The sequence below is a fragment of the Podarcis gaigeae genome (assembly GCF_964106915.1).
Source record: "Podarcis gaigeae genome assembly, chromosome: 1".
Lineage (NCBI taxonomy): Eukaryota > Metazoa > Chordata > Lepidosauria > Squamata > Lacertidae > Podarcis > Podarcis gaigeae.
This window is the reverse complement of record NC_139678.1, coordinates 2315609-2335856: the sequence shown is the minus strand read 5'-3', so window position 1 is coordinate 2335856 and position 20248 is coordinate 2315609. Positions and strand designations below refer to the sequence as shown.

Here is a 20248-nt window from a genome sequence, read left to right as displayed (position 1 = left end):
TGGGCAGCTTCCAACCGAATATTAAAAACTCAACACCGCATTAAACATTAAGAAACCTCCCTTAGGGATCACTCACTGCCTTTCTCAGCCTAACCCACCTCGCAGGGTTGTTGTGTCATTAAATGAGACTGGAAGAACTGCGTTCGCCTCCTTGGAGGAAAAGGTTGGGACATAAATGCAAGGCAGTAATCCATAACGTCAAAGCATTAGCTGCCCAAATGTCAAGGTGCATTGATAAGAAGCATTCTCCCCCCACCCCCCAAGAAATTGACAAGGCCCTGTAATCCGGTGGGGAGATTGCCCTGTCAAAAGCGATCTCAGCCGCTGGATTTCATCTCCATGCCGCGTGGGTGATTCACAATTTATTAATTTATTAATTATTATTGGAGGGACGGACACAAACAGGCTGACTGGCTGCTCTTTTGAGCATTTAATTAAAAGTGAAGGGCTCCTTGCGAGCTGGGATTCCTCACCTAATAATGCCGCGATACGGAAATGTTTATTATTATCTCCTTTATTAGATAAGTTCTTACCGGGTTATATGATATGTCACATTAAATTAGATTCCATTTTGGAATAGCGCTGAGCTTTTTAGGCTCCTGCCTGGGATTCGTTCTCTGCTTTGAATTTAATGAACAAATCAAGTTGCCTCTTTGATAACTGAAGGCTTATCACTAACCTTTTCTATATTTATCAGAGGTCAGCTTGAATTAGTGTATCTCTCCCTGGGTGAGGGTGAGATTGGAAAGATGTTTATAAAAAGGACAAAATGTAATTAAAAGTTTAAGAATCGCCAATGCTCCCCACAAATCTGCCTTGATGTCGGGGGCGGGGGTGGTCTGAAGCTTAATGCATGATTTCCATGTACAACTTGCAAGGCTCCAGTTATCGTTGTTCTTTTTAAAGTGGATCATGGAAAAGGCTGCTTGGATGCTGACTTTCCAGGGCTGCTGCAAGCCAGTGTAGGGAATATTGGACTAGAGACAGTAGACCTATAGGTTCACCCTTCGCAAAGGCCCAGATCCTGCTGGAATGAACTGGAATGCTGTCAGCCCTATCAGCAGTGCTGATACTTATGTTTTAATTTATTATGTATTAAGAATTAATATACTTATGTATTAATTAACGCAGGTGGCGCTGTGGTCTAAACCACTGAGCCTCTTGGGCTTGCCGATCAGAAGGTTGGCAGTTCGAATCCCCGCAATGGAATGAGTTCCTGTTGCTCTGTCCCAGCTCCTTCCAACCTAGCAGTCTGAAAGCACACCAGTGCAAGTAGATAAATAGGTACCGCTGCAGCAGGAAGGTAAAAGGCTTTTCCGTACGCTCTGGTTTCCGTCATGGTGTCCCAGTGCACCAGAAGCGGTTCAGTCCTGCTGGCCACATGACCTGGAAAATTGTCTGTGGACAAACACCAGTTCCCTCGGCCTGAAAGCCAGATGAGCGCTGCAACCCCATAGTCGCCTTTGACTGGACTTAACCATCCAGGGGTCCTTTACCTTTTACTTATGTATTATTGTTGTTATTATTTATTATAATTATTATTAGCATTAAAGGTAAAGGTAAAGGACCCCTGGCAGTTAAGTCCAGTCGTGAACGACTCTGGGGTTGCAGCGCTCATCTCGCTTTACAGGCTGAGGGAGCCAGCGTTTGTCCACAGACAGTTTTTCCGGATCATGTGGCCAGCATGACTAAGCCGCTTCTGGTGAAACCAGAGCAGTACACAGAAACGTTGTTTACCTTCCCACCGGAGCGGCACCTATTTATCTACTTGCACTTTGAGGTGCTTTCGAACTGCTAGGTGGGCAGGAGCTGGGACCGAGGAACGGGATCTCACCCCGTCGCGGGGATTCAAACCACCGACCTTCTGATCGGCAAGCCCTAAGCTCTGTGGTTTAGACTACACTGCCACCCGCATCCTATTATTAGCATTATCAATCACTTAATTCCAAAATAGGATACTAAGTGGTTCACCAGCATTGAAAGCAATCACTCACGCATTAAAATATGAAGATGGAATTGGTTGGCATCCGTCTATCTTATGAGACAATGGAGGAGTGCACCGCTGAGGGTGAAGCGAAACTGTTGGAAGGTTACAGTGCCTGCTGTGGCTGTAGAGACTAATATGGGAGAGACGTGTTTTGTTGCAGCTGGGGCTGATGAAGGCGTCTAGTTGTGCTGATACAAGCATACCAGGGTGTTTCTTCTCTTTGTTCCTCCCAGAGGTCATTCCTTCTCTGGTCACTTCCGTGAATGCACAACCTGACTGTCTGTCTCCAGGCACTGTGGTCGTCTGCAAGGGATTCCCATGAGGTGGGGTTGATGTTGCCAGCCTTCATATCATGGCTGCAGACATTTGGGTCTGCCAACGGACCTGCTACCTGAAGCCAGCTCCCCAAAGAGCACATCATGGAATAGAGGAGTACCATTACTAGCCTTGCCCTTTTCCTACTTGTCCTGGAATCATAGCACTGTAAAGTTGGAAGGTACCCAGAGACAGCATTTCCCAGGCTCGACTTCATAGAATCAGAGAAGAAGAAGAAGAAGAAGAAGAAGAAGAAGAAGAAGAAGAAGAAGAAGAAGAAGAAGAAGAAGAAGAATAGTAGTAGTAGTAGTAGTAGTAGTTTGGATTTGATATCCCGCCTTTCACTCCCCTTCAGGAGTCTCAAAGCGGCTCACATTCTCCTTTCCCTTCCTCCCCCACAACAAACACTCTGTGAGGTGAGTGGGGCTGAGAGACTTCAGAGAAGTGTGACTGGCCCAAGGTCACCCAGCAGCTGCATGTGGAGGAGCGGAGACACGAACCCGGTTCCCCAGATTACAAGACTACCGCTCTTAACCACTACACCACCCTGGCTCTGTAGAGTTAGAAGGGACCCCAAGGATCATCTAGTCCAATCGCCTACAATACAAAGAATCACAGCTAAAGACTGATGGCCTGACGGATGACCATTCAATCTCTGCTTAAAAACCACCAGGGAAGGAGAGTCCACCACCTTCCAAGAAATCGACTTCCAACTAACTCCATGTGGATCTTTATTCCTCATATCACTGGTTGTCTGCAATGATTAAATTTTTGAAGAATAAGTTCAGGGTTTTCAATCTAGGTGAAATTGTTTCCAAAGCCGTACTCCACCACCAGTTGCAAAACATTGGTATCATGCGCTATATGCAATTTGAATCATAGGTGCACTTAGAAGAGGCTTCTGCCTTAAACGAATGAATTGGGTTTGAACTGAACTTTGCTTCTCCTTACGAGGAGGGGTGGCTAGACATCATCTTTGCAGGCGGGGGGGGGACCTCACCCCCACCCCCCCAAAAAAGCAATTTTCATCATCATTACATATTGTAATTGCAGAGCCCAATTATGAGATTACATTTGCTGTGTTTACGCTAATTAAGTCATTAGGCATAATAAGTCTAATTACACAAATTGGCTGAGAAAAATTCTTTTGACAAATGTTAGAAATTTTCATGGCATGGATCCCACTCCGATTGGGAGGTAGAACCTGTTTTGGAGGGTGGAGTGTGTTTTGCCCCCTCTGCTCAATATCTTCATAAACTTAATATGCAAAATACTTTATTGGTAGAGGTGGGGAAAGTGGTCTGTTTTCAGTCTCGTAACTCTGTTCCATCTTGTTACTGAATCAGTCCCTGAAAATCTGCATGAAACTTTACAACTTCATATGGATTTTGGAACAGGTTCCCCCCCCCCAAAAAAAATATATGCATTTCTGGGCATATTTCATCTCAGCAATTCCTAAGAGACTTTCAACTTGTTTCTTTCTCCTATTTTTGCTATGGTATTCCAAGAATCACAAAGTCTAGTAGTTACGTTCCAAGCCAAACATTGGCCAGCTCACACCACTGTCGTACGAAATAACAACTCCGGTGATTCCTTGCAAAACTGTTCTCCATCAGTTAATGAGGAAATAAATTGTATTTGAAAATTATCAAAGGAGAGAGGGGGGGGGTGGGAATCAATAAAATGATCATGGGTGGTGTTGGTGACTTTCCCTTTTTTTATTCCACAACACATATTCGTCCTACAAAGAACATAAGAAGAATCTCAGCTAGATCAGACCAGTGGTCCATCTTTTGGGAAGCCAATGAGCAGGACCTGAGGGCAACGAAAGCACTCTCTGCCCCCAATCGGTCATAGTCATCCTGGCTAGGAGCCATCCATAGCTCTCTCCTCCACGAATTTGTCTACTCTTCTTTGAAAGCCATAAGAGGTTGATGGTCATCTCTGCCTCCTGTGAGAGGGAGTCACAAACCTCTTCATTTTCTGCATGAAGAAGTGCTCCCTTTTTATCTGTCCCCCCCACCCCCCATAAAACTGGAACTCATAGGCATCCAATGAAACTGAAAGTTGGAAGGTTCAGGACAGAGAAGTTGGCCAACAACTTGGATGACTTCCAAAGAGGATTAGACAAATTCATGGAGAAGGAGAAGACTCTCAATGGTTACAAGCCAGGATGGCTATGCCTTGCCACCACATGCTTCTGTGTGCTGGCCCTGGGGTAACCCAAGAAAAACAGTCCAGGTCCGGTCCCGAATCCAAAGGTTCTGCTAGGAGTCAGTCCGACAGGGCCAAGGCAGGACACGAGGCAGGAAACCAGGCAAGGACAAGTACAGGATCTCAGGCAGGATCTGGCATACAGCAATGTTGCTCCTGCAGCCTGGGACAGGGTCCAACAGCCTTTTATCTTTGTCGGGGTAGCGGCCGGTCCTGATCCCCTGGTGACTCACCTCCCTGTTTCGCCCGAAGGCCAGCACTCCTCCTGCGATTACTCAGGTCTCTCCTTCTCTCAGACCTCAGTCTCTGCAGCTCGGGAGATGTCGGTGGGTTGCCAGACCCAGAGGCCGCCTCAGCCTCCCCTGACCCAACTGGTAGTGGAGCAGCTGTAAGGGATGGCCCAGCTGGAGGCAACGAGGTCATCCCCGCATCTGGAGCCAGGGCAGGCTCAGGCCCCTGACTCGGCCCAGCTGGTGCTTGTTGCAGGGGAACCTGTGCAGACTGGGACTCTTCAGGATCAGGCCCCAGACGTGGTTCAGATGCTGCCTGAGGCAAAGGATCTGGTGCGGACTGAGACTCCTCTGGTTCCGAGTCTGAGCCCGAGTCCCAGGTCATCATGTTCTGAATCCAAGTTGCTGTAAACCACAGGAGGGGAGAGTGCTTTTGAGCTCGATTCCTGTTCCTCATGGGGACATCTGGTTGACCACTGTGAGAGCAGGATGCTGGACTAGATGGGCTATTGGCCTGATCCAGAAGACTCTTATCAAAACATTCCTCTATCCACTTCCTCCAAGCCAGGGATCATTTCATACAGGCCTATCATGTTGGTTCTTCCTCACCTTTTCTGCAAGCCACAGAGTCCCAAACTCTGCAAGCTCCTAGGGGAATAATTTCACCCCCTTGAGCGTTTGGGTTGCCCTTATCTAGACTCTTTCACACTCACAATTGTTTCTCCTGCTGCCAATAGGGTGAAACCAAGATCCTGAAGCTCAAGAACCTCCGGCCGCAGGATTATGCCAACTACAGCTGCATCGCTTCAGTCAGGAACGTCTGCAACATCTCCGACAAAATGGTGTCCTTCCGGCTTTCCAACAAAACAGGTATTTCACGATTCCCTCTTCTCATTGCTGTTGTCGGTCAGTAGGAGACCTCTCACCAAGCCCACTCACTTTTGGGGGGGGGCGGGAAGCTCAGGGATTAGTGCTACCGACCCATTTCCACCCACCATGTTTCCATACTGTGCACAGTCGCTCCCACACAGATTTATAGTCGTCCCTTGCTTCCCGAACGCCTTGTGAGTCAAATGTTTTGGCTCCCGAACGCCACAAACCGGGAAGTGAGTGTTCCAGTTTGTGAACGTTCTTTGGAACCCAAATGTCCGGAATGGCTTCCGATTGGCTTACAGGAGCTTCCTGCAGCCAATCGGAAGCTGTGCCTTGGTTTCCGAACGTTTTGGAAGTCGAATGGACTTCCAAATCCAGGGAGGGCTGGATTTTTTTAGAATGTGGAAATATGCTTTTCTGTGTGCCATTCTGGTTCGCCAGAAGCGGCTTAGTCCTGCTGGCCACATGACCCGGAAGCTGTCTGCGGACGAACGCCGGTTCCCTCGGCCTATAGAGCGAGATGAGCATGCAACCCCAGAGTCATCCACGACTGGACCTAACGGTCAGGGGTCCCTTTACCTTTATGCTTTGATTTTTATCCTCATTGCATCCTCTTCCCTCCTGTTGTTAACCATCCTTCAGATTCCATATGGACAGCAACCTTTGGCCAGCCACATTTGATGCTCTAGTGCACAGAAAGTCTCTGAGGTGTGACAGGGAAGCGGGGTTGAGACCACACGGAGACTTCCATCCTGCATGCAGGATATTCCGATTGGTGCATCGCGCCCCCCCCCCCATCCTTCAGGCTGTTTGCCTGAATCCAGTCTGGATTAATTTATGCAAAACGCTTTCCTTGGGAAAGGTGGGCTGCCAGAGGCTTTTGGTGGGTCACCAGCCAAACATGGCTGCCTCTGCTTTCCTCTGCAATCTCTCCCCCCCCCCAAAAAAAAATCCCTTCCTTGTTCCAAGTAAAGAGGAGCTACTAATTTTGAGCTGATGTTTGGTGGGATGCGATTTTGCAGGGAATGTCAAAACATTTTGGAGGACAGCAGACTCCAGGATGAATAATATCAATGTTGCCGAGGCACAGAGCACTCCAAAAGAAGGGAGCTGCCAGCAGCAGCCTTAATGAGACTCCTGCTTTGTGTCTAGATTGAGAATTGGGGCCCCTTTGCATCTGGGTTCTTGGATCTCACTGGGCTCCTTCCTTTATTTTTGCACAGAGAAAAGGAAACTTCCCCCCCAAAAAAATTTTTTTATTCATTTTATAACACAAATAAACAACACAAACAGAAAAACAAACAATACAAACAATACAATACAAACAAATTCTTGTCTTATCCTTATTTTTTCTAAACATGGTTAGGTGGGCTTCCCCAAGTCCCCTCTATCTGGTTTTCATTTTACCTCATCTTTAGCAGTTTACATATATCATAATTTCTAACCATTTTTTTATCACGCTTACTTTAACCATAAAAATTTTATCACTTACAAATAATACTATTTTAAAATACACTATCTTCTGCTTCTAACCCTACAGCCTATAGCCACTTCCAAAGCTATTCTAAGATTTAAATATTAAGGAAACTCTTGGACAATGTACAGTAGTACCTCACGTTACGTAACCCTCTGGTAAACTTCGCGATGCAAACACAGCAAACCCAGAAGTATTTTTCTGGGTTTTGCCACACGCGCATGTGCAGAAGTGCTCTACCGTGTTGCACACATGTTGGATATGGTCTCAGCAATGACCAGACACCATGATGCAGGAGTCTTCATAAATCATAGCATCATGGAGACCAAGGCAGGCAGGCTGGCTCACAGAAACATAGAGACGGGAATTACTTATTGTGCTCTCTTTATCCTAAATGCACAAAAGATAAGAATTTAATTCCAACTCACCTGTAACCTGGGCAACTTACTGCAACACTGCAATTTAGTTCTTTATGGCTGGTTTTGTTTTATGTGGCTTGTTTGTTTCATAGTTGCTGGAAAACCTGCAGATTTGAAACTATGATGGTATGTTCTGTACTGACGGCGGCTGAGTCCTATGTCAATGGCAAATTGTTACTCAAAGAAAGCTTCTTCTTTTTTAAAGAAAGAACTAGGCAGTTGATGGCACTTTCACCTGCCTCTTGGCATTCTACCAAACCTGAATCGAGCTTTTGCTTGATTTCCTGTAGGGAAAACCAGATCTGTCAATCAATTTCCTCCCCGTTAGAATTTGTCCCTGAGTATCCCAGTTCCTGGTGATCAAATCGGGTGGGAACGGCCCTGTTGCCTGAACAATCTGCTCCTGATCTGCATGATTTGTTTGGAGGTCTTCTGGGCATGCACAGGTTGCCGCAGCTTTCCATTTGGGTCTCTCCGCTTCCCCCTTAGAAGTGGCTGAAGCACATGAGTGCATTGTGCGCTCCTGATTAAAGCTGGCGTATCCATGCTCACTCTTGCGCAGTGGAAACCGCTAATGGGGGGAAAGGAGAATTGAAATTAATCTTAGCATTTTTCAACAGGTGGGCTGCAGCAGGTGGCAGAAACAAGGAACGGAACAGGAACAAAAGCGGGTGCAGACACCTGCTCATCCCTGAGCATTTTCCAAAATGGTCCCAATCTATCCAAAGCCAGCCAAGTTGGCGGCCATCGCTGCCTGAGGGAGCAAGTTCCATAGTTTTAAATATGCACTGTGTGAAAAAGGACTTTCTTCTCTTCTCCTCAGCGTGCATCCCTGTAGTTCTCCAGCCAAGTAATGTGTATAAAAATGTCGATATTGGGGTAAATTGTGCATCTAAATGCCCATATTACTGAAAATAACATCCAAGAATGCACTGTATTAGGGGAAATTGCTTTGCAAGGCTGTGTGCATTAGGCAAACTTGCATACTAATGTGTTCATGAAGGGAAGTGCACACTAAAAGCCTGATGAATTTTCAGGGGAACTTCGTTTTTAAATTGCAAAGCAATGTGGAACTGAAGTTTAGACCAGAAAAATGAGAAACTGGACCTGGCAGATTCAGGCTCCCTTAAATCCTCACCGCACCTGAGACATTTGAGCTGTGTGACAGAATAGACTTTTGTCATTATTGTCAAGAGAATATATGCAGCTTCGGTGGGGAAAACATTCGGTAAGGAAGGAGTGTCTGAATGCTTTGCTCAGCCTGTTGACAAAGGTGAGATGACTCTGTTTGTGGGCCTGGAGCCAACACTCTTCTCAGGCTCAGAGATTTATGCCTGTATTGGGGAGTCAGCCCTGAAAAAGCTGGGTCTTCAGTGTCCGTTTAATATCACAAAACGATCATGACAATCGCCTCCCAGAAAGCAGCTGATGGTCGAATAATGTAAAATCCACCCCATTCGCTGGGGATGGTGGTGGAATTAATTTTATTCCAGCATCCATTTCCTGCTGATATCGCTTTCCTCCATGCTTTATGGAATTCGTAAAACAGGGGTTGTCTTTTGGACATTTTATCTATGGGGAAAAAACCACTAGTCGCCAGCATTTGAAAATCGGAAATTGAGAGAGGGGGGCAAAACTTAGAGGTCCTTAGCCCAATGACCAGAATATAAGGAAAGCTTGCAGGATCAGGCCAATGGGCATCTTCTTTGCAGTGGTGGAGGAAGGGGCCGGGGGGTGGTCTGACCCAGGTGCCATCTCTGAGAGGGTGACAAGAAGGTATGTAGCGGTGCTGCGCATGCGCTGCCAGGCGGTTTGCCCTGCCCCGCTGCAGCCACGAGCAGAGGATCCTGCCGCCATCCATACGGCCCATGCGCGGCAGTGCCATTTGTAGTGGCGCCATGCCTGCACTGTATGTAGTGGCACAGCACATGCGTCGTACATAGCAGTGCTGCGCATGTGCCACCAGGCGGTTTGCCCCGCATCCCTCTGGGCAATTTGGCCCACCCCTCGACACCCCGCACCAGGTGCCAGAGAGCCTCCCTTCGCCCCTGCTTCTTTGCGTCTTCTGAAAGCCAGTTTTCCCAGTGCAACCTGGCCATCAGCTGGCCGGGTTCCTAATCGACGGGTCGTCTGCCTTAATCAGAAGCAAACAATTAAGCCGATGCCTCAGCTCCACATGTGTTCATCAAGAAGGCATCAGACGCAATGGAGGTTTACAGCATTACCCAGAAATGTAATTGGGTGCACTTAAACCCACCTAATTCACCGGCCGCTTGATTTTATCTGCGGGGCTTGACTTTACATCACCTGAGTCATTGTGCTTGTCCTCAGATGCTCTCAGAGGCAGACGCCTTTCTCTCTCAAGCCCCGCCGAGACTCGTGGACAGCCAATGAAGCTGAACATTGGAAAATTCAGGACGGATTCAAGAAAGTGGTTCTTCACTCAGTGCACAGTTAAGCGGTGGAACTCCCTGCCACAGGAGGCCGTCATGGCCAAGAACCGAGATGGCATTAAAAGTGGATTAGACAAATTCATGGAGGAGGAGGAGAGGGCTATTGGTGGCTCTTAGCCAGGGTGGCTCCACTCTGCCTCCACAGCTGGAGGCGGTGATGTTTCTGAATACCAGTTGCTGGAAACCATAGAAGGAGAGAGAGCTCATGTGCTTGACTCCTGTGTGCTGGTTTCCCATGCGCATCTGGTTGGGCCACTCTGATGGCTGTTCTAAGGGAGGGTGCCATGGCACTAAAAGCCCAGTTCCTCTAGTGTGCAGAACAGCTCCACAGACCTCCTGAGGAGCCACAATAAATAACAACATTGTTGTTGGCCTACATCTGTCTTAGGAGGCAATGGAGCTCACCTCTGGGGGTGAAGTCAAACCGCTGCATGAGCAGCGCTGGAGTGACCTGTCAGGTGTGCGTGCAGGAGCCAGGCCCTGTGACCAAGGGCCTGGGGCAGGACTGGGGCCTTCCTAAGTTTGCAGGACTGGGGCCTTCCTAAGTTTGTTCTGGAGAGGCAAGGCTCACAGGTGAGGCTGCTTGGTAACTCACAGCACCTGGTGGCAAGAGCCGGGAAGGGATATAAGGTCAGCATTTCCCTTCGGCTCTTTGCCACAGCAACACGTTTCCTGCCTTGCTGCGTTTGGCTTCTTGCTTCCTCATCCTTGAACCTCGGCTTCTTGACTCCTTGCTTCTTGACCCTTGACTTCATGACTCCTTGCTTCTTGATCTTCGTACCCCTGACTTCATGACTCCTTGCTTCTCGACCCTCGGACCCTTAACTTCATGACTCCTTGCTTCTTGATCTTTGGACCCCTGACTTCATGACTCCTTGCTTCTCGACCCTCGGACCCCTGACTTCATGACTCCTTGCTTCTTGATCCTTGGACCCTTTACTTCTTGACTCCTGGCTCTCTGACCGTCAGACTCTTGGCTTCCTGGGTTCTGGACCCCCGTTCCTGCTCCCACCTGGCCATCTTGCCCCCGGTCCTGACGTCCCCTGCCGGGACATCGATTGCCCGTGAACCGGACCGTGACATGACCTCCCTGAGGTGCCAGCCTGGGCAGTGTGCCAGGAGGTCCTGGGCTGCCCAGATGACAAGACCCAGCCTTGCTGACGTAGTCCACAGGAAAGGAGAGCAAGACGTTTGGCACCAGCCTAGGCGCAAGAGTTGCCATAAGGAGGCATGCAAGGCGCCACGCAACAGTCTTAGGGACTCCACTCTGGATTTGTGTGGGGTTTACTCTTGAGTCTTTTCTTCTCCTGAAGATATCTCACAAGGCAGCAGAGGTTTAGGATGGAGTTTTCCTTCTTCTAGATGGGCTACCTTCTCAGGTTGATGTTAGAATTCCTGCTCCATGATTGCAGTCATGGGATTGTCGTCTATCACATGACGGTGTATGTTTTCATTCCACCGTGTGGGAAGTGATGGAGACAGGATGTTTGTGTTCCTGTGTTCCGTGAAGTGGGACTATTGTCCTTTGTTCTTTTTCTCTTTGCTGTCTGATGCTAGAGAGAGAGGGAGCCATGTTGCAGTGCTCCATGTGTGTTGATATGTAAATAAAGTAGATTAGCCAAAATGCTGAGCTGCTGAGGTCTGTTACACAAACTGCGAAGACTCTGCAGATCCCTAAGTGTGCCAATGTCTGTTGGTATCGGTCGCTATGATGTTCAGGCTGAAGAAAGCTTTTGAAGCTCCCGAACGATCGACCAGGAGAGAGGGAACATGCCAGTCAGGCATGTGTCTCTACCAGGATCCTACTTGAGTGTAGGACAAGCTCCTGACAGATTCCCTGTACAGCAGGTGCAGAAATCTCCTTCTTGACAGTTGGAACCACTTTGGGCCTCATCCACTCAGTCCGCCGCAGCCTGTCTTGGCATGCAGGGGAAGTCCCTAACTCGCTGAGGGTTTGAGACCCATTGACTCCCCTTACCTGGTTCAGCCAGCCAGTCAAATGTGGGAACCAAAGGTGGACAAACTACCCCCAAAGGAGCGTGACACCAGAGGTACTACACCTCTCTTTGCTCTATGTATCATCGTCGTCGTCGTCATCACCACCATCAGAATAATAAAATAATATTTCTATCCTACCCTTTTCTCCAAGGAGCTTGAGGTGGTGAACACAGTTCTTGCACTCCTCATTTCATCCACACAACAACCCTGTGAGGTAGGCTAGGCTGAGAGGCAGGGACTGGCCCAAGGTCACCCACTGAGTGGGGATTTGAACCCTGCTCCCCCAGGTTCTAGTCCAGGGGTCGGCAAGGTTTACCTCGCCTGGGCCGGTTCACTCCAGCGGAGATCCCACTGTGGGCCGGATCGTGCACGTGCATGAGCGCGCATGACCACAATTTCCAGCATCTGTGCAGACTTGTTTTCTGGTGTCTGCATCTGAGCAGACGTGATTTCCAGCACCGCGGAAGCTAGTCCCCGCGCCACGCTGCACCGGTTTAGCACCACATGTAGGGACTTACTGAGCAGGCGGCTCGGTTCGGGGGTGCCTCGTGGGCTGGTTAAACGACCCCCGTGGGCTGCTTGTGGCCCGTGGGCCTTAGGTTGCTGACCCCTGTTCTAGTCCAGTGCTTTGACTACAATGCTACATAGGCTATGCCAGGGGTCAGCAAACTTTTTCAGCAGGGGGCCAGTCCTCTGTCCCTCAGACCTTGTGGGGGGCCGGACTATATTTTGCCAAAAGAAATGAACGAATTCCTATGCCCCACAGATAACCCAGAAATGCATTTTAAATAAAAGCACACATTCTACTCATGTAAAAGCACGCTGATTCCCGGACCGTCCATGGGCTGGATTGAGAAGGCGATTGGGCCGCATCCGCCCCCCGCCCCTGGCCTTAGTTTGCCTACCCATGGGCTATGCTCTTCCTCCTTGGTCGGAGGCAGCAGGGCTTCCGATGATCTGCTGGGTCGAAGTCAGGCAACGTTGATGACCTCCCTGGCCCCTGCCAGCCCTGCAGTGCTCAGCCGCTGCTCCGGCGATGACTTCATGCTCATTTTGCGAGGCATGGCGGGTGGATTAAGCCCACCTCTCGACTGAGATTTCACGGCCCTCGTGGCGAGGAGCACAATGCGGATGTTAGATGCTGATGGGTTGCTTAAGGAAAGATGATCCCCTGCAATCTGCCTGCCTTAGCGGTGTGGCGCTGTGTAATGAAATCATGTCATAAGCTGCCCTTTTATCTTCTCTCCTAAGGTCCAGACTAAAAAGGTTGCCTCGGCTCTTAATCTCGCCATTAAGTGTCAGCCTGTTTTGTCTAATGCTTTTTTTAGAGAGAGAGTGAGAGAGTGGGGGGAGAGAAATTCTTTTCAATGTCAACATATTAAGGAATTATCTGGGTTGAGGAGTGTATGCATGTCTCTGTGTGCGCGTTACAATATATAAATTATTCCTTTAGTAGGCAGAACAACAACTTGCCTCGCTCCAAGGATGCCTGTAATCCCCCGATAAGGAAAACAGCCCCTCTAATAAGCAGAATGGAGTGATAAAATGGGGTGGCTTCACGGCGGAGGCTTGAAATAGCAAATTACCCATGGCCAACAAGCAATAAGCCAGGGGTCAGCAACCTTTTTCAGCCGTGGGCTGGTCCACCATCCCTCAGACCATGTTGGGGGCCGGACTTCATTTTGTGGGGGGAAATGAACAAATTCCTATGCCCCACAAATAACCCAGAGATGCATTTTAAATAAAAGCACACATTCCACTCATGCAAAAACAAGCTGATTCCTGGACTGTCTGTGGGCCGGATTGAGAACGTGATTGGGCCGCATCTGGCCCCTGGGCCTTAGTTTGCCTATCCCTGCGATAAGGGAAAGAGGGATAGTTGGCAGTGGCTGGAAGGGGACAGTGGGCACAGCCCATTTCTGGAACGACAGATCAGGTCCATAGCCTATTTATTCCAGTATCCCATTCCCATGGCAACTCTCCCCTCCTCTGGTTTTCAAGGCTAGCAGTCACCTAGAGACATCTCCTCCTCCATTAATTTGTCTAATCCTCTTCTAATGCCATCCAAGCTGGTGGCCATCAAATGCACCAGGTTCTGCCTCCATTTTGTGGGTGCCCGGGGCACGCGCATGAGATCACATGAGACAGGGGAAGGCACCGTGGGAGCCGCCATAGCCACAGGGATGTCCGACGGAGCCTGCCATTGGCTATGGGAGAGCCCGACTGGGCCTGCTGCGACCTTGGGGGGGGGGTCTGGCAGGTAAGACAGCGGGTGGCAGCAGTGGCGTAGCGTGGGTTGTCAGCACCCGGGGCAAGGCAAGTAATTTGCACCCCCTAACCCATGGATTTGTGCCCCCTAACCCATGGATTTGCACCCCCTAACCCTAACCCCCAGATGTTGCACCCAGTGCGGCCGCCCCCCCCTGCACCCCCACGCTACGCCACTGCCTCCAGCGACCCCCAAAATGCAGCTCGTCACCCAAAGGCAAGGAAGGAACTGCATCTCCTTCCTTGTAGCCTTGGAAGCGAAGGGACAACGCAGGCTCGCCACTTTTGCTCTCGAACAGCCTCGCGTCAGGCAGACAGTCACGCTTTCCTTACCTCTGCACCAGCATGCCAGAAAAAGGTTCCACCTGTTGAATTTCTGCCTGCCACACCGCTGATGATGAAGGCAGTGGCGTAGCGTGGGTTGTCAGCACCCGGGGCAAGGCAAGTAATTTGCGCCCCCTAACCCTAACCCCCAGATGTTGCGCCCGGTGCGGCCGGCCCCCCTGCACCACCACGCTACGCCACTGGGTGGCAGCAGCGGGTGAAGGCCAGGCACCCACAGTCAACATTTTGTGGGTGCCCAGCCCCCCCCCCCAATGCTGCCAGTGTGGCCATCAATGCCTTCTAGATGAATTTATACTTTTCAAATTTATCCATTTCATTCATTTTACAATCATTTTAACATTTCAAAGTTTGACTTCCTTCCTCCTCTTTCTGTAGTTCTTTAAATTTATTTTTCAATATATTCTGCATATCCAAATTCATTTAATTATTTTCTTGAAATATAAACTCTTATGAAACTGCAGCTTATTACCATAATCCTCCAATGTTTTTTTTTTATCTGTTTGCAATTTATCTGCAAATATTCAACAAGCCATTTCCATTCTTTTATAAAAAAAAATTGTTATCTTGATTTCTTATTCTTCCGGTAAGTTTTGCCATTTCTGCATACTCCGTAAGTTTTTGTATCCATTCTTCCTTTGCTGGAACTTCTGCTTCTTTCCATTTTTGGACGAGAAGCATTCTTGCTGCTGTAGTCGCATATATAAATCAATTTCTATGCAGTTTAGCTTGTTCTGTCCCTATAATTCCCAAAATTCTTCTGATATTCTTTTTTTTTTTAACTTACAACCAAAACACAAACAGTGAAACCCCCCAGGTGGCTGATACATTTGGTATACATAATCAATAATAACATATTCAAATCAACCATATGTACGGTTCTATATACATTAACACTCCTCCCTCCACAAGGTTTATTTAACTTTTAATTGCCCCAAGTTGTTCAAACCTACCCAAATAATTCAATATCTTCTCAAACCAATCCTCCTCTTTCTTTTATTTTTTGGGGGGGGGGTTTGGTGTTTTTTTTGAAAAGTTATGAATGATTGAATATATAAGGACCAAGCAGGTTTTCTCATTGACCTTAAACCCTTTCATTTTGTGTATCTTCACATTTAGATATTCTAAAATTATAATATTATTCAGTTTTTCCCACCATTGGTTCACCCCTAGCTCTTCTGCATTTTTCCAATTACTTGCTATAAACTGTCTGGCTGCAATTACCATCAATTTTACCCATTTACATTTGTTTTTAACTCAGTGCTACTCAGGCTAATAAGAACCATTAATTTAGATATTTCCACCTTCCTGCCCACAATTCCCGATATTTCTATACCAATCTGTTTCCAGAATTTATTAACTAATGGACAATCCCACCACATATGACTGTATGTTCCCATCACTCCACATTTCCTCCAGCAATTCTTACTTCCACATTTTGTAATATGATATAACCTTACAGGTGTATAATACCATTTTTGTACCAACTCCAACCCTTGTTCCTGGATTATCCTAGAGGTCGCAACAAAAGGTGGTTGCCGGAAGATCCTTTCCCAATCTTTATCTAAAATCTGTCCCTGAATATCTAGCTTCCGATATTCTTCCAAACTTTCCTTTGGTGATTTCCCTTTGTCTAATAAAACCTTATACAGTTTTGAAACTATTTTGGCCCTATCTGTGCTATAGGTAAAGGGATCCCTGACCATTAGGTACAGTCGCAGACGACTCTGGGGTTGTGGCGCTCATCTCGCTTTATTGGCCAAGGGAGCCGGCGTACAGCTTCGAGGTCATGTGGCCAGCATGACTAAGCCGCTTCTGGTGAACCAGAGCAGTGCACGGAAACGCTGTTTACCTTCCTGCCAGAGCGGTAACTATTTATCTACGTGCACTGGTATGCTTTCGAACTGCCCCCATTGTGAGGATTCGAACCGACAACTTTCTGATCAACAAGTCCTAGGCTTTGTGGTTTAACCCACAGCACCACCCACATCCCATCTGTTCTATATCCTTTCACTAATTCTTCGAAGGGTGTAATAATTCCCCCCCACACACACATTTTTTAACTTCTTCCTTTATCATCCTTCTTCGCGCTGACCTTGAACCCTGACCAACTTGCCCCTTGGTCCTCTTTCCACAGCATCTCCCTCGATCAAGCTCTTGGTGGACGACCCCATTGTGGTCAATCCTGGGGAGGCCATCACCTTGGTGTGCGTCACAACAGGCGGGGAGCCACTCCCCACCCTCACCTGGGTCCGGTCGGTGGGGGCCCTGCCTGAGAAGACGGTCCTGAAGGGGGGGACACTGACCATCCCAGCCATCACCTCTGAAGACGACGGCACCTACAGCTGCATCGCCAACAACAACGTGGGGAACCCAGCAAAGAAGTCCACCAACATCATCGTCCGAGGTAAGAGCCGCTGGCCACCTTCTGTGGGAATGAGAGTGGGTCTTCTTTGCCTGTGTGGTTTGGAATTGGCATGAGATCTGGGTCTCCATGCCTCTGATGGAGACGGTTCAAATCCCGGCGAACCGCGCGACTCTTTAGGGTTGAAACATTCGGTGGAAGACCCATGGAATGGCGTTGGAACTGGGCTTACTGGCTGGAAGGTGCAGATTCATGCAAAGTGCATCTGTGTGGGGCTACTCTTGAGGTGGGTCCAGCTGGTGAAGAACGTGGAGGCTCAATGGCCTCTGGGGGCAAAATGCCACAGGATATAGCACCTTTAGCATAGCTGTCAACTTTTCCCTTTTCTTGTGAGGAATCCTATTCGGAATAAGGGAATTTCCCTTTTAAAAAGGGAAACGTTGACAGCTATGCTTTGTAGGCTGTTGGGAGCCGCCCAGAGTGGCTGGGAAAACCCATCCAGATGGGTGGGGTATAAATAAAATAATAATAATAATAATAATAATAATAATAATAATAATAATAATAATAATCTGCACTGGCTGCCCCTCTGTTGGTAGGCTTCAAGGTTTGGGTAGAAGCGTATGTGGAAGACCTTATGTTTATTTATTTGTTCTGGGGTGTGTGTTTTTTAGAGCATTTGTGCCCCACTCTAGGGCTCCTAGAGTGACTTACAAACAGGCAAAATAAGGCAATAACAACAACAACAACAACAACAACAACAATAATAATAATTTATTATTTATACCCCGCCCATCTGGCTGGGTTTCCCCAGCCACTCTGGGCAGCTTCCAACAGAACACTAAAATACAATAACCTATTAAACATTAAAAGCTTCCCTAAACAGGGCTGCCTTCAGATGTCTTCTAAAAGTCTGGTAGTTGTTTTACTCTTTGACATCTGGTGGGAGGGCGTTCCACAGGGTGGGTGCCACCACCGATAAGGCCCTCTGCCTGGTTCCCTGTAACTTGGCTTCTTGCAGTGAGGGAACCGCCAGAAGGCCCTCAGAGCTGGACCTCAGTGTCCAGGTAGAACGCTCCTTCAGGGATACCTGCAGGCTTACAATGACCATAATCAGAGCTTTTCTTCAGCTGGAACTCTCTGGGACTCAGTTCCAGCCCCTCTAAGGTGGGCACCATTGCCATTATAAGAGAACAAGGGAGTCGTTCATGGAGAGTTCCAGCACCTCTTTTTCTAGAAAAATAGCACTTATGGTGGTAGTGGTAGTAGTAGTAAGCCGAAGGCATGACACACAAGGGAATAGGAACAGGGAGAGAGGAGGAAAATAAAAATTGGAACTCAGGCATCAATATCTTTTTTTCCTTTTTTAAAATAGTTTTCATTGAAAATTTCAACATAACAAAAAGAAACCCTCCCTCCCACCACCCCGAGACTTCCCTCAGTTCCTCTCTCTGATTTTTCAACACATATTATTCTCTGCATATTATCAAATTGTCAAGATCCTTAAATCATCTGTCCATTATGTTAACAACCAATAAGTTTGTGTCTGTTTATTCGAAACCTGCCAAGGAGTCCAATTCATTTTGTTGTTTCTTTAAGTACTTTGTAAAGGGTTCCCATTCTTCTTTAAAGTCACAGTTGTCCTTGTCCCGTAGTCTGTGTGTCAGTTTTGCCGGTTCTGCATAGTCCATCCATTTTTCTTGCCACTGTTCCTTCGTAGGGGTTTCTCAGGCATCAATTTCTAAACAGTTCTTATTCTGACCAGCTGGGACAATCTGGGGCAAGAGGTGCCTGGTGGAACAGGGCCTCCAGCAAAGCTGATGAAATGAACCTTCTCCTTCCTATCTATCCCACCAAGAATGTGTATTCCTGCATTGCAGGGGATTAGACTCGATCTTGGGCTCTACCATTCTATGATTCCATTTTGTGTGTTTATATCTGTCCTATCTCAGGACCGGGTAACTGGAGAAACAAGCTGATTGATTTCTTCTTCTCCTTGTTGTTGTTTAGTCGTTTAGTTGTGTCCTACTCTTCGTGACCCCATGGACCAGAGCACACCAGGCACTCCTGTCTTCCACTGCCTCCCGCAGTTTGGTCAAACTCATGCTGGTAGCTTCGAGAACACTGTCCCACCATCTCGTCCTCTGTCCTCCCCTTCTCCTTGCGCCCTCCATCTTTCCCAACATCAGGGTCTTTTCCAGGGAGTCTTCTCTTCTCATGAGGTGGCCAAAGTCTTGGAGCCTCAGCTTCAGGATCTGTCCTTCCAGTGAGCACTCAGGGCTGATTTCCTTCAGAATGGAGAGGTTTGATCATCTTGCAGTCCATGGGACTCTCAAGAGTCCCTCCAGCACCAGAATTCAAAAGCATCCATTCTTCGGCGATCAGCCTTCTTGATGGTCCAGCTCTCACTTCCATCCATCACTACTGGGAAAACCAGAGCTTTAACTATATGTACCTTTATCAGCAAGGTGATGTCTCTGCTTTTTAAGATGCTGTCTAGGTTTGCCATTGCTTTTCTCCCAAGAAGCAGGCGTCTTTTAATTTCGTGTTTTTTAACTTCTCCTTGGGGGTTCCCCCCTGAATACCCAAGGCCTTCTCCACAGTGCAGGGCTTTGAATGTGGTTGCCCCTGTTCTGTGGCGCCGCATCACAGCATCCAGATATCACAGGTGCTTTCTGGAAACAGCTGAAGACATTTTTTTTGCTTCAAACAAGCTTTCTCATTGGGATGAAAAGGTCTCTGTCTGAGGAGTTCATTTTCTACCATTTCCTGACCTAACTTCAGTTATTTTTAGTGGCGTTCTTTAGAAACAACAACTATTTTTAGCATGGCACACATGTAGAAGGTAATTCAGGAAGAAATAGTTGTGCTATTTTTAAAGCTGTCTTTACATTGGGGACAGATGTCAGCTCCTGCCTGTTGACGGAGGAGACAGGCCATTGCCCCAGAGTTTTTGCTAGCGCCCAGGATGGTCCTTTAGGACAACTGCTGCCTCGCCAACCAAGCTTCACACTTGGCATTTCATCTAGGGTCGCCGTTCCTCCTCTTTTTCCAGGACGTGTCCTCTTTCTCAGGGGTAAAATTTCTGTCCAGGCAGAATTTTTAAATTGCGAAAATGTCCAGGGGTACGGGAGCGGGCTACTTTTTATGTGGCCTACTCAGTACTAGGCAACCAAGTGCAAAACATATACAGTGGTCCCTCAGGTTACATACGCTTCAGGTTACAGACTCTGCTAACCCAGAAATAGTACCTTGGGTTAAGAACTTTGCTTCAGGATGAGAACAGAAATCGTGCGGCAGCAGCGGGAGG

General features: G+C 47.9%; 1 protein-coding gene across 2 annotated transcripts in view; it reads left to right on the top strand.

The window, feature by feature from the left end:
* Positions 1–20248, top strand: part of MDGA2 (MAM domain containing glycosylphosphatidylinositol anchor 2) — a 401452-nt gene that overhangs the window by 220881 nt on the left and 160323 nt on the right. For both annotated transcript variants that reach the window (XM_083732457.1, XM_083732456.1), the window contains exons 5-6: positions 5484–5616; positions 16711–16980. In XM_083732457.1, coding sequence (XP_083588583.1) covers positions 5484–5616; positions 16711–16980 — 403 coding nt within the window. The remainder of the gene's footprint in view (positions 1–5483; positions 5617–16710; positions 16981–20248) is intronic.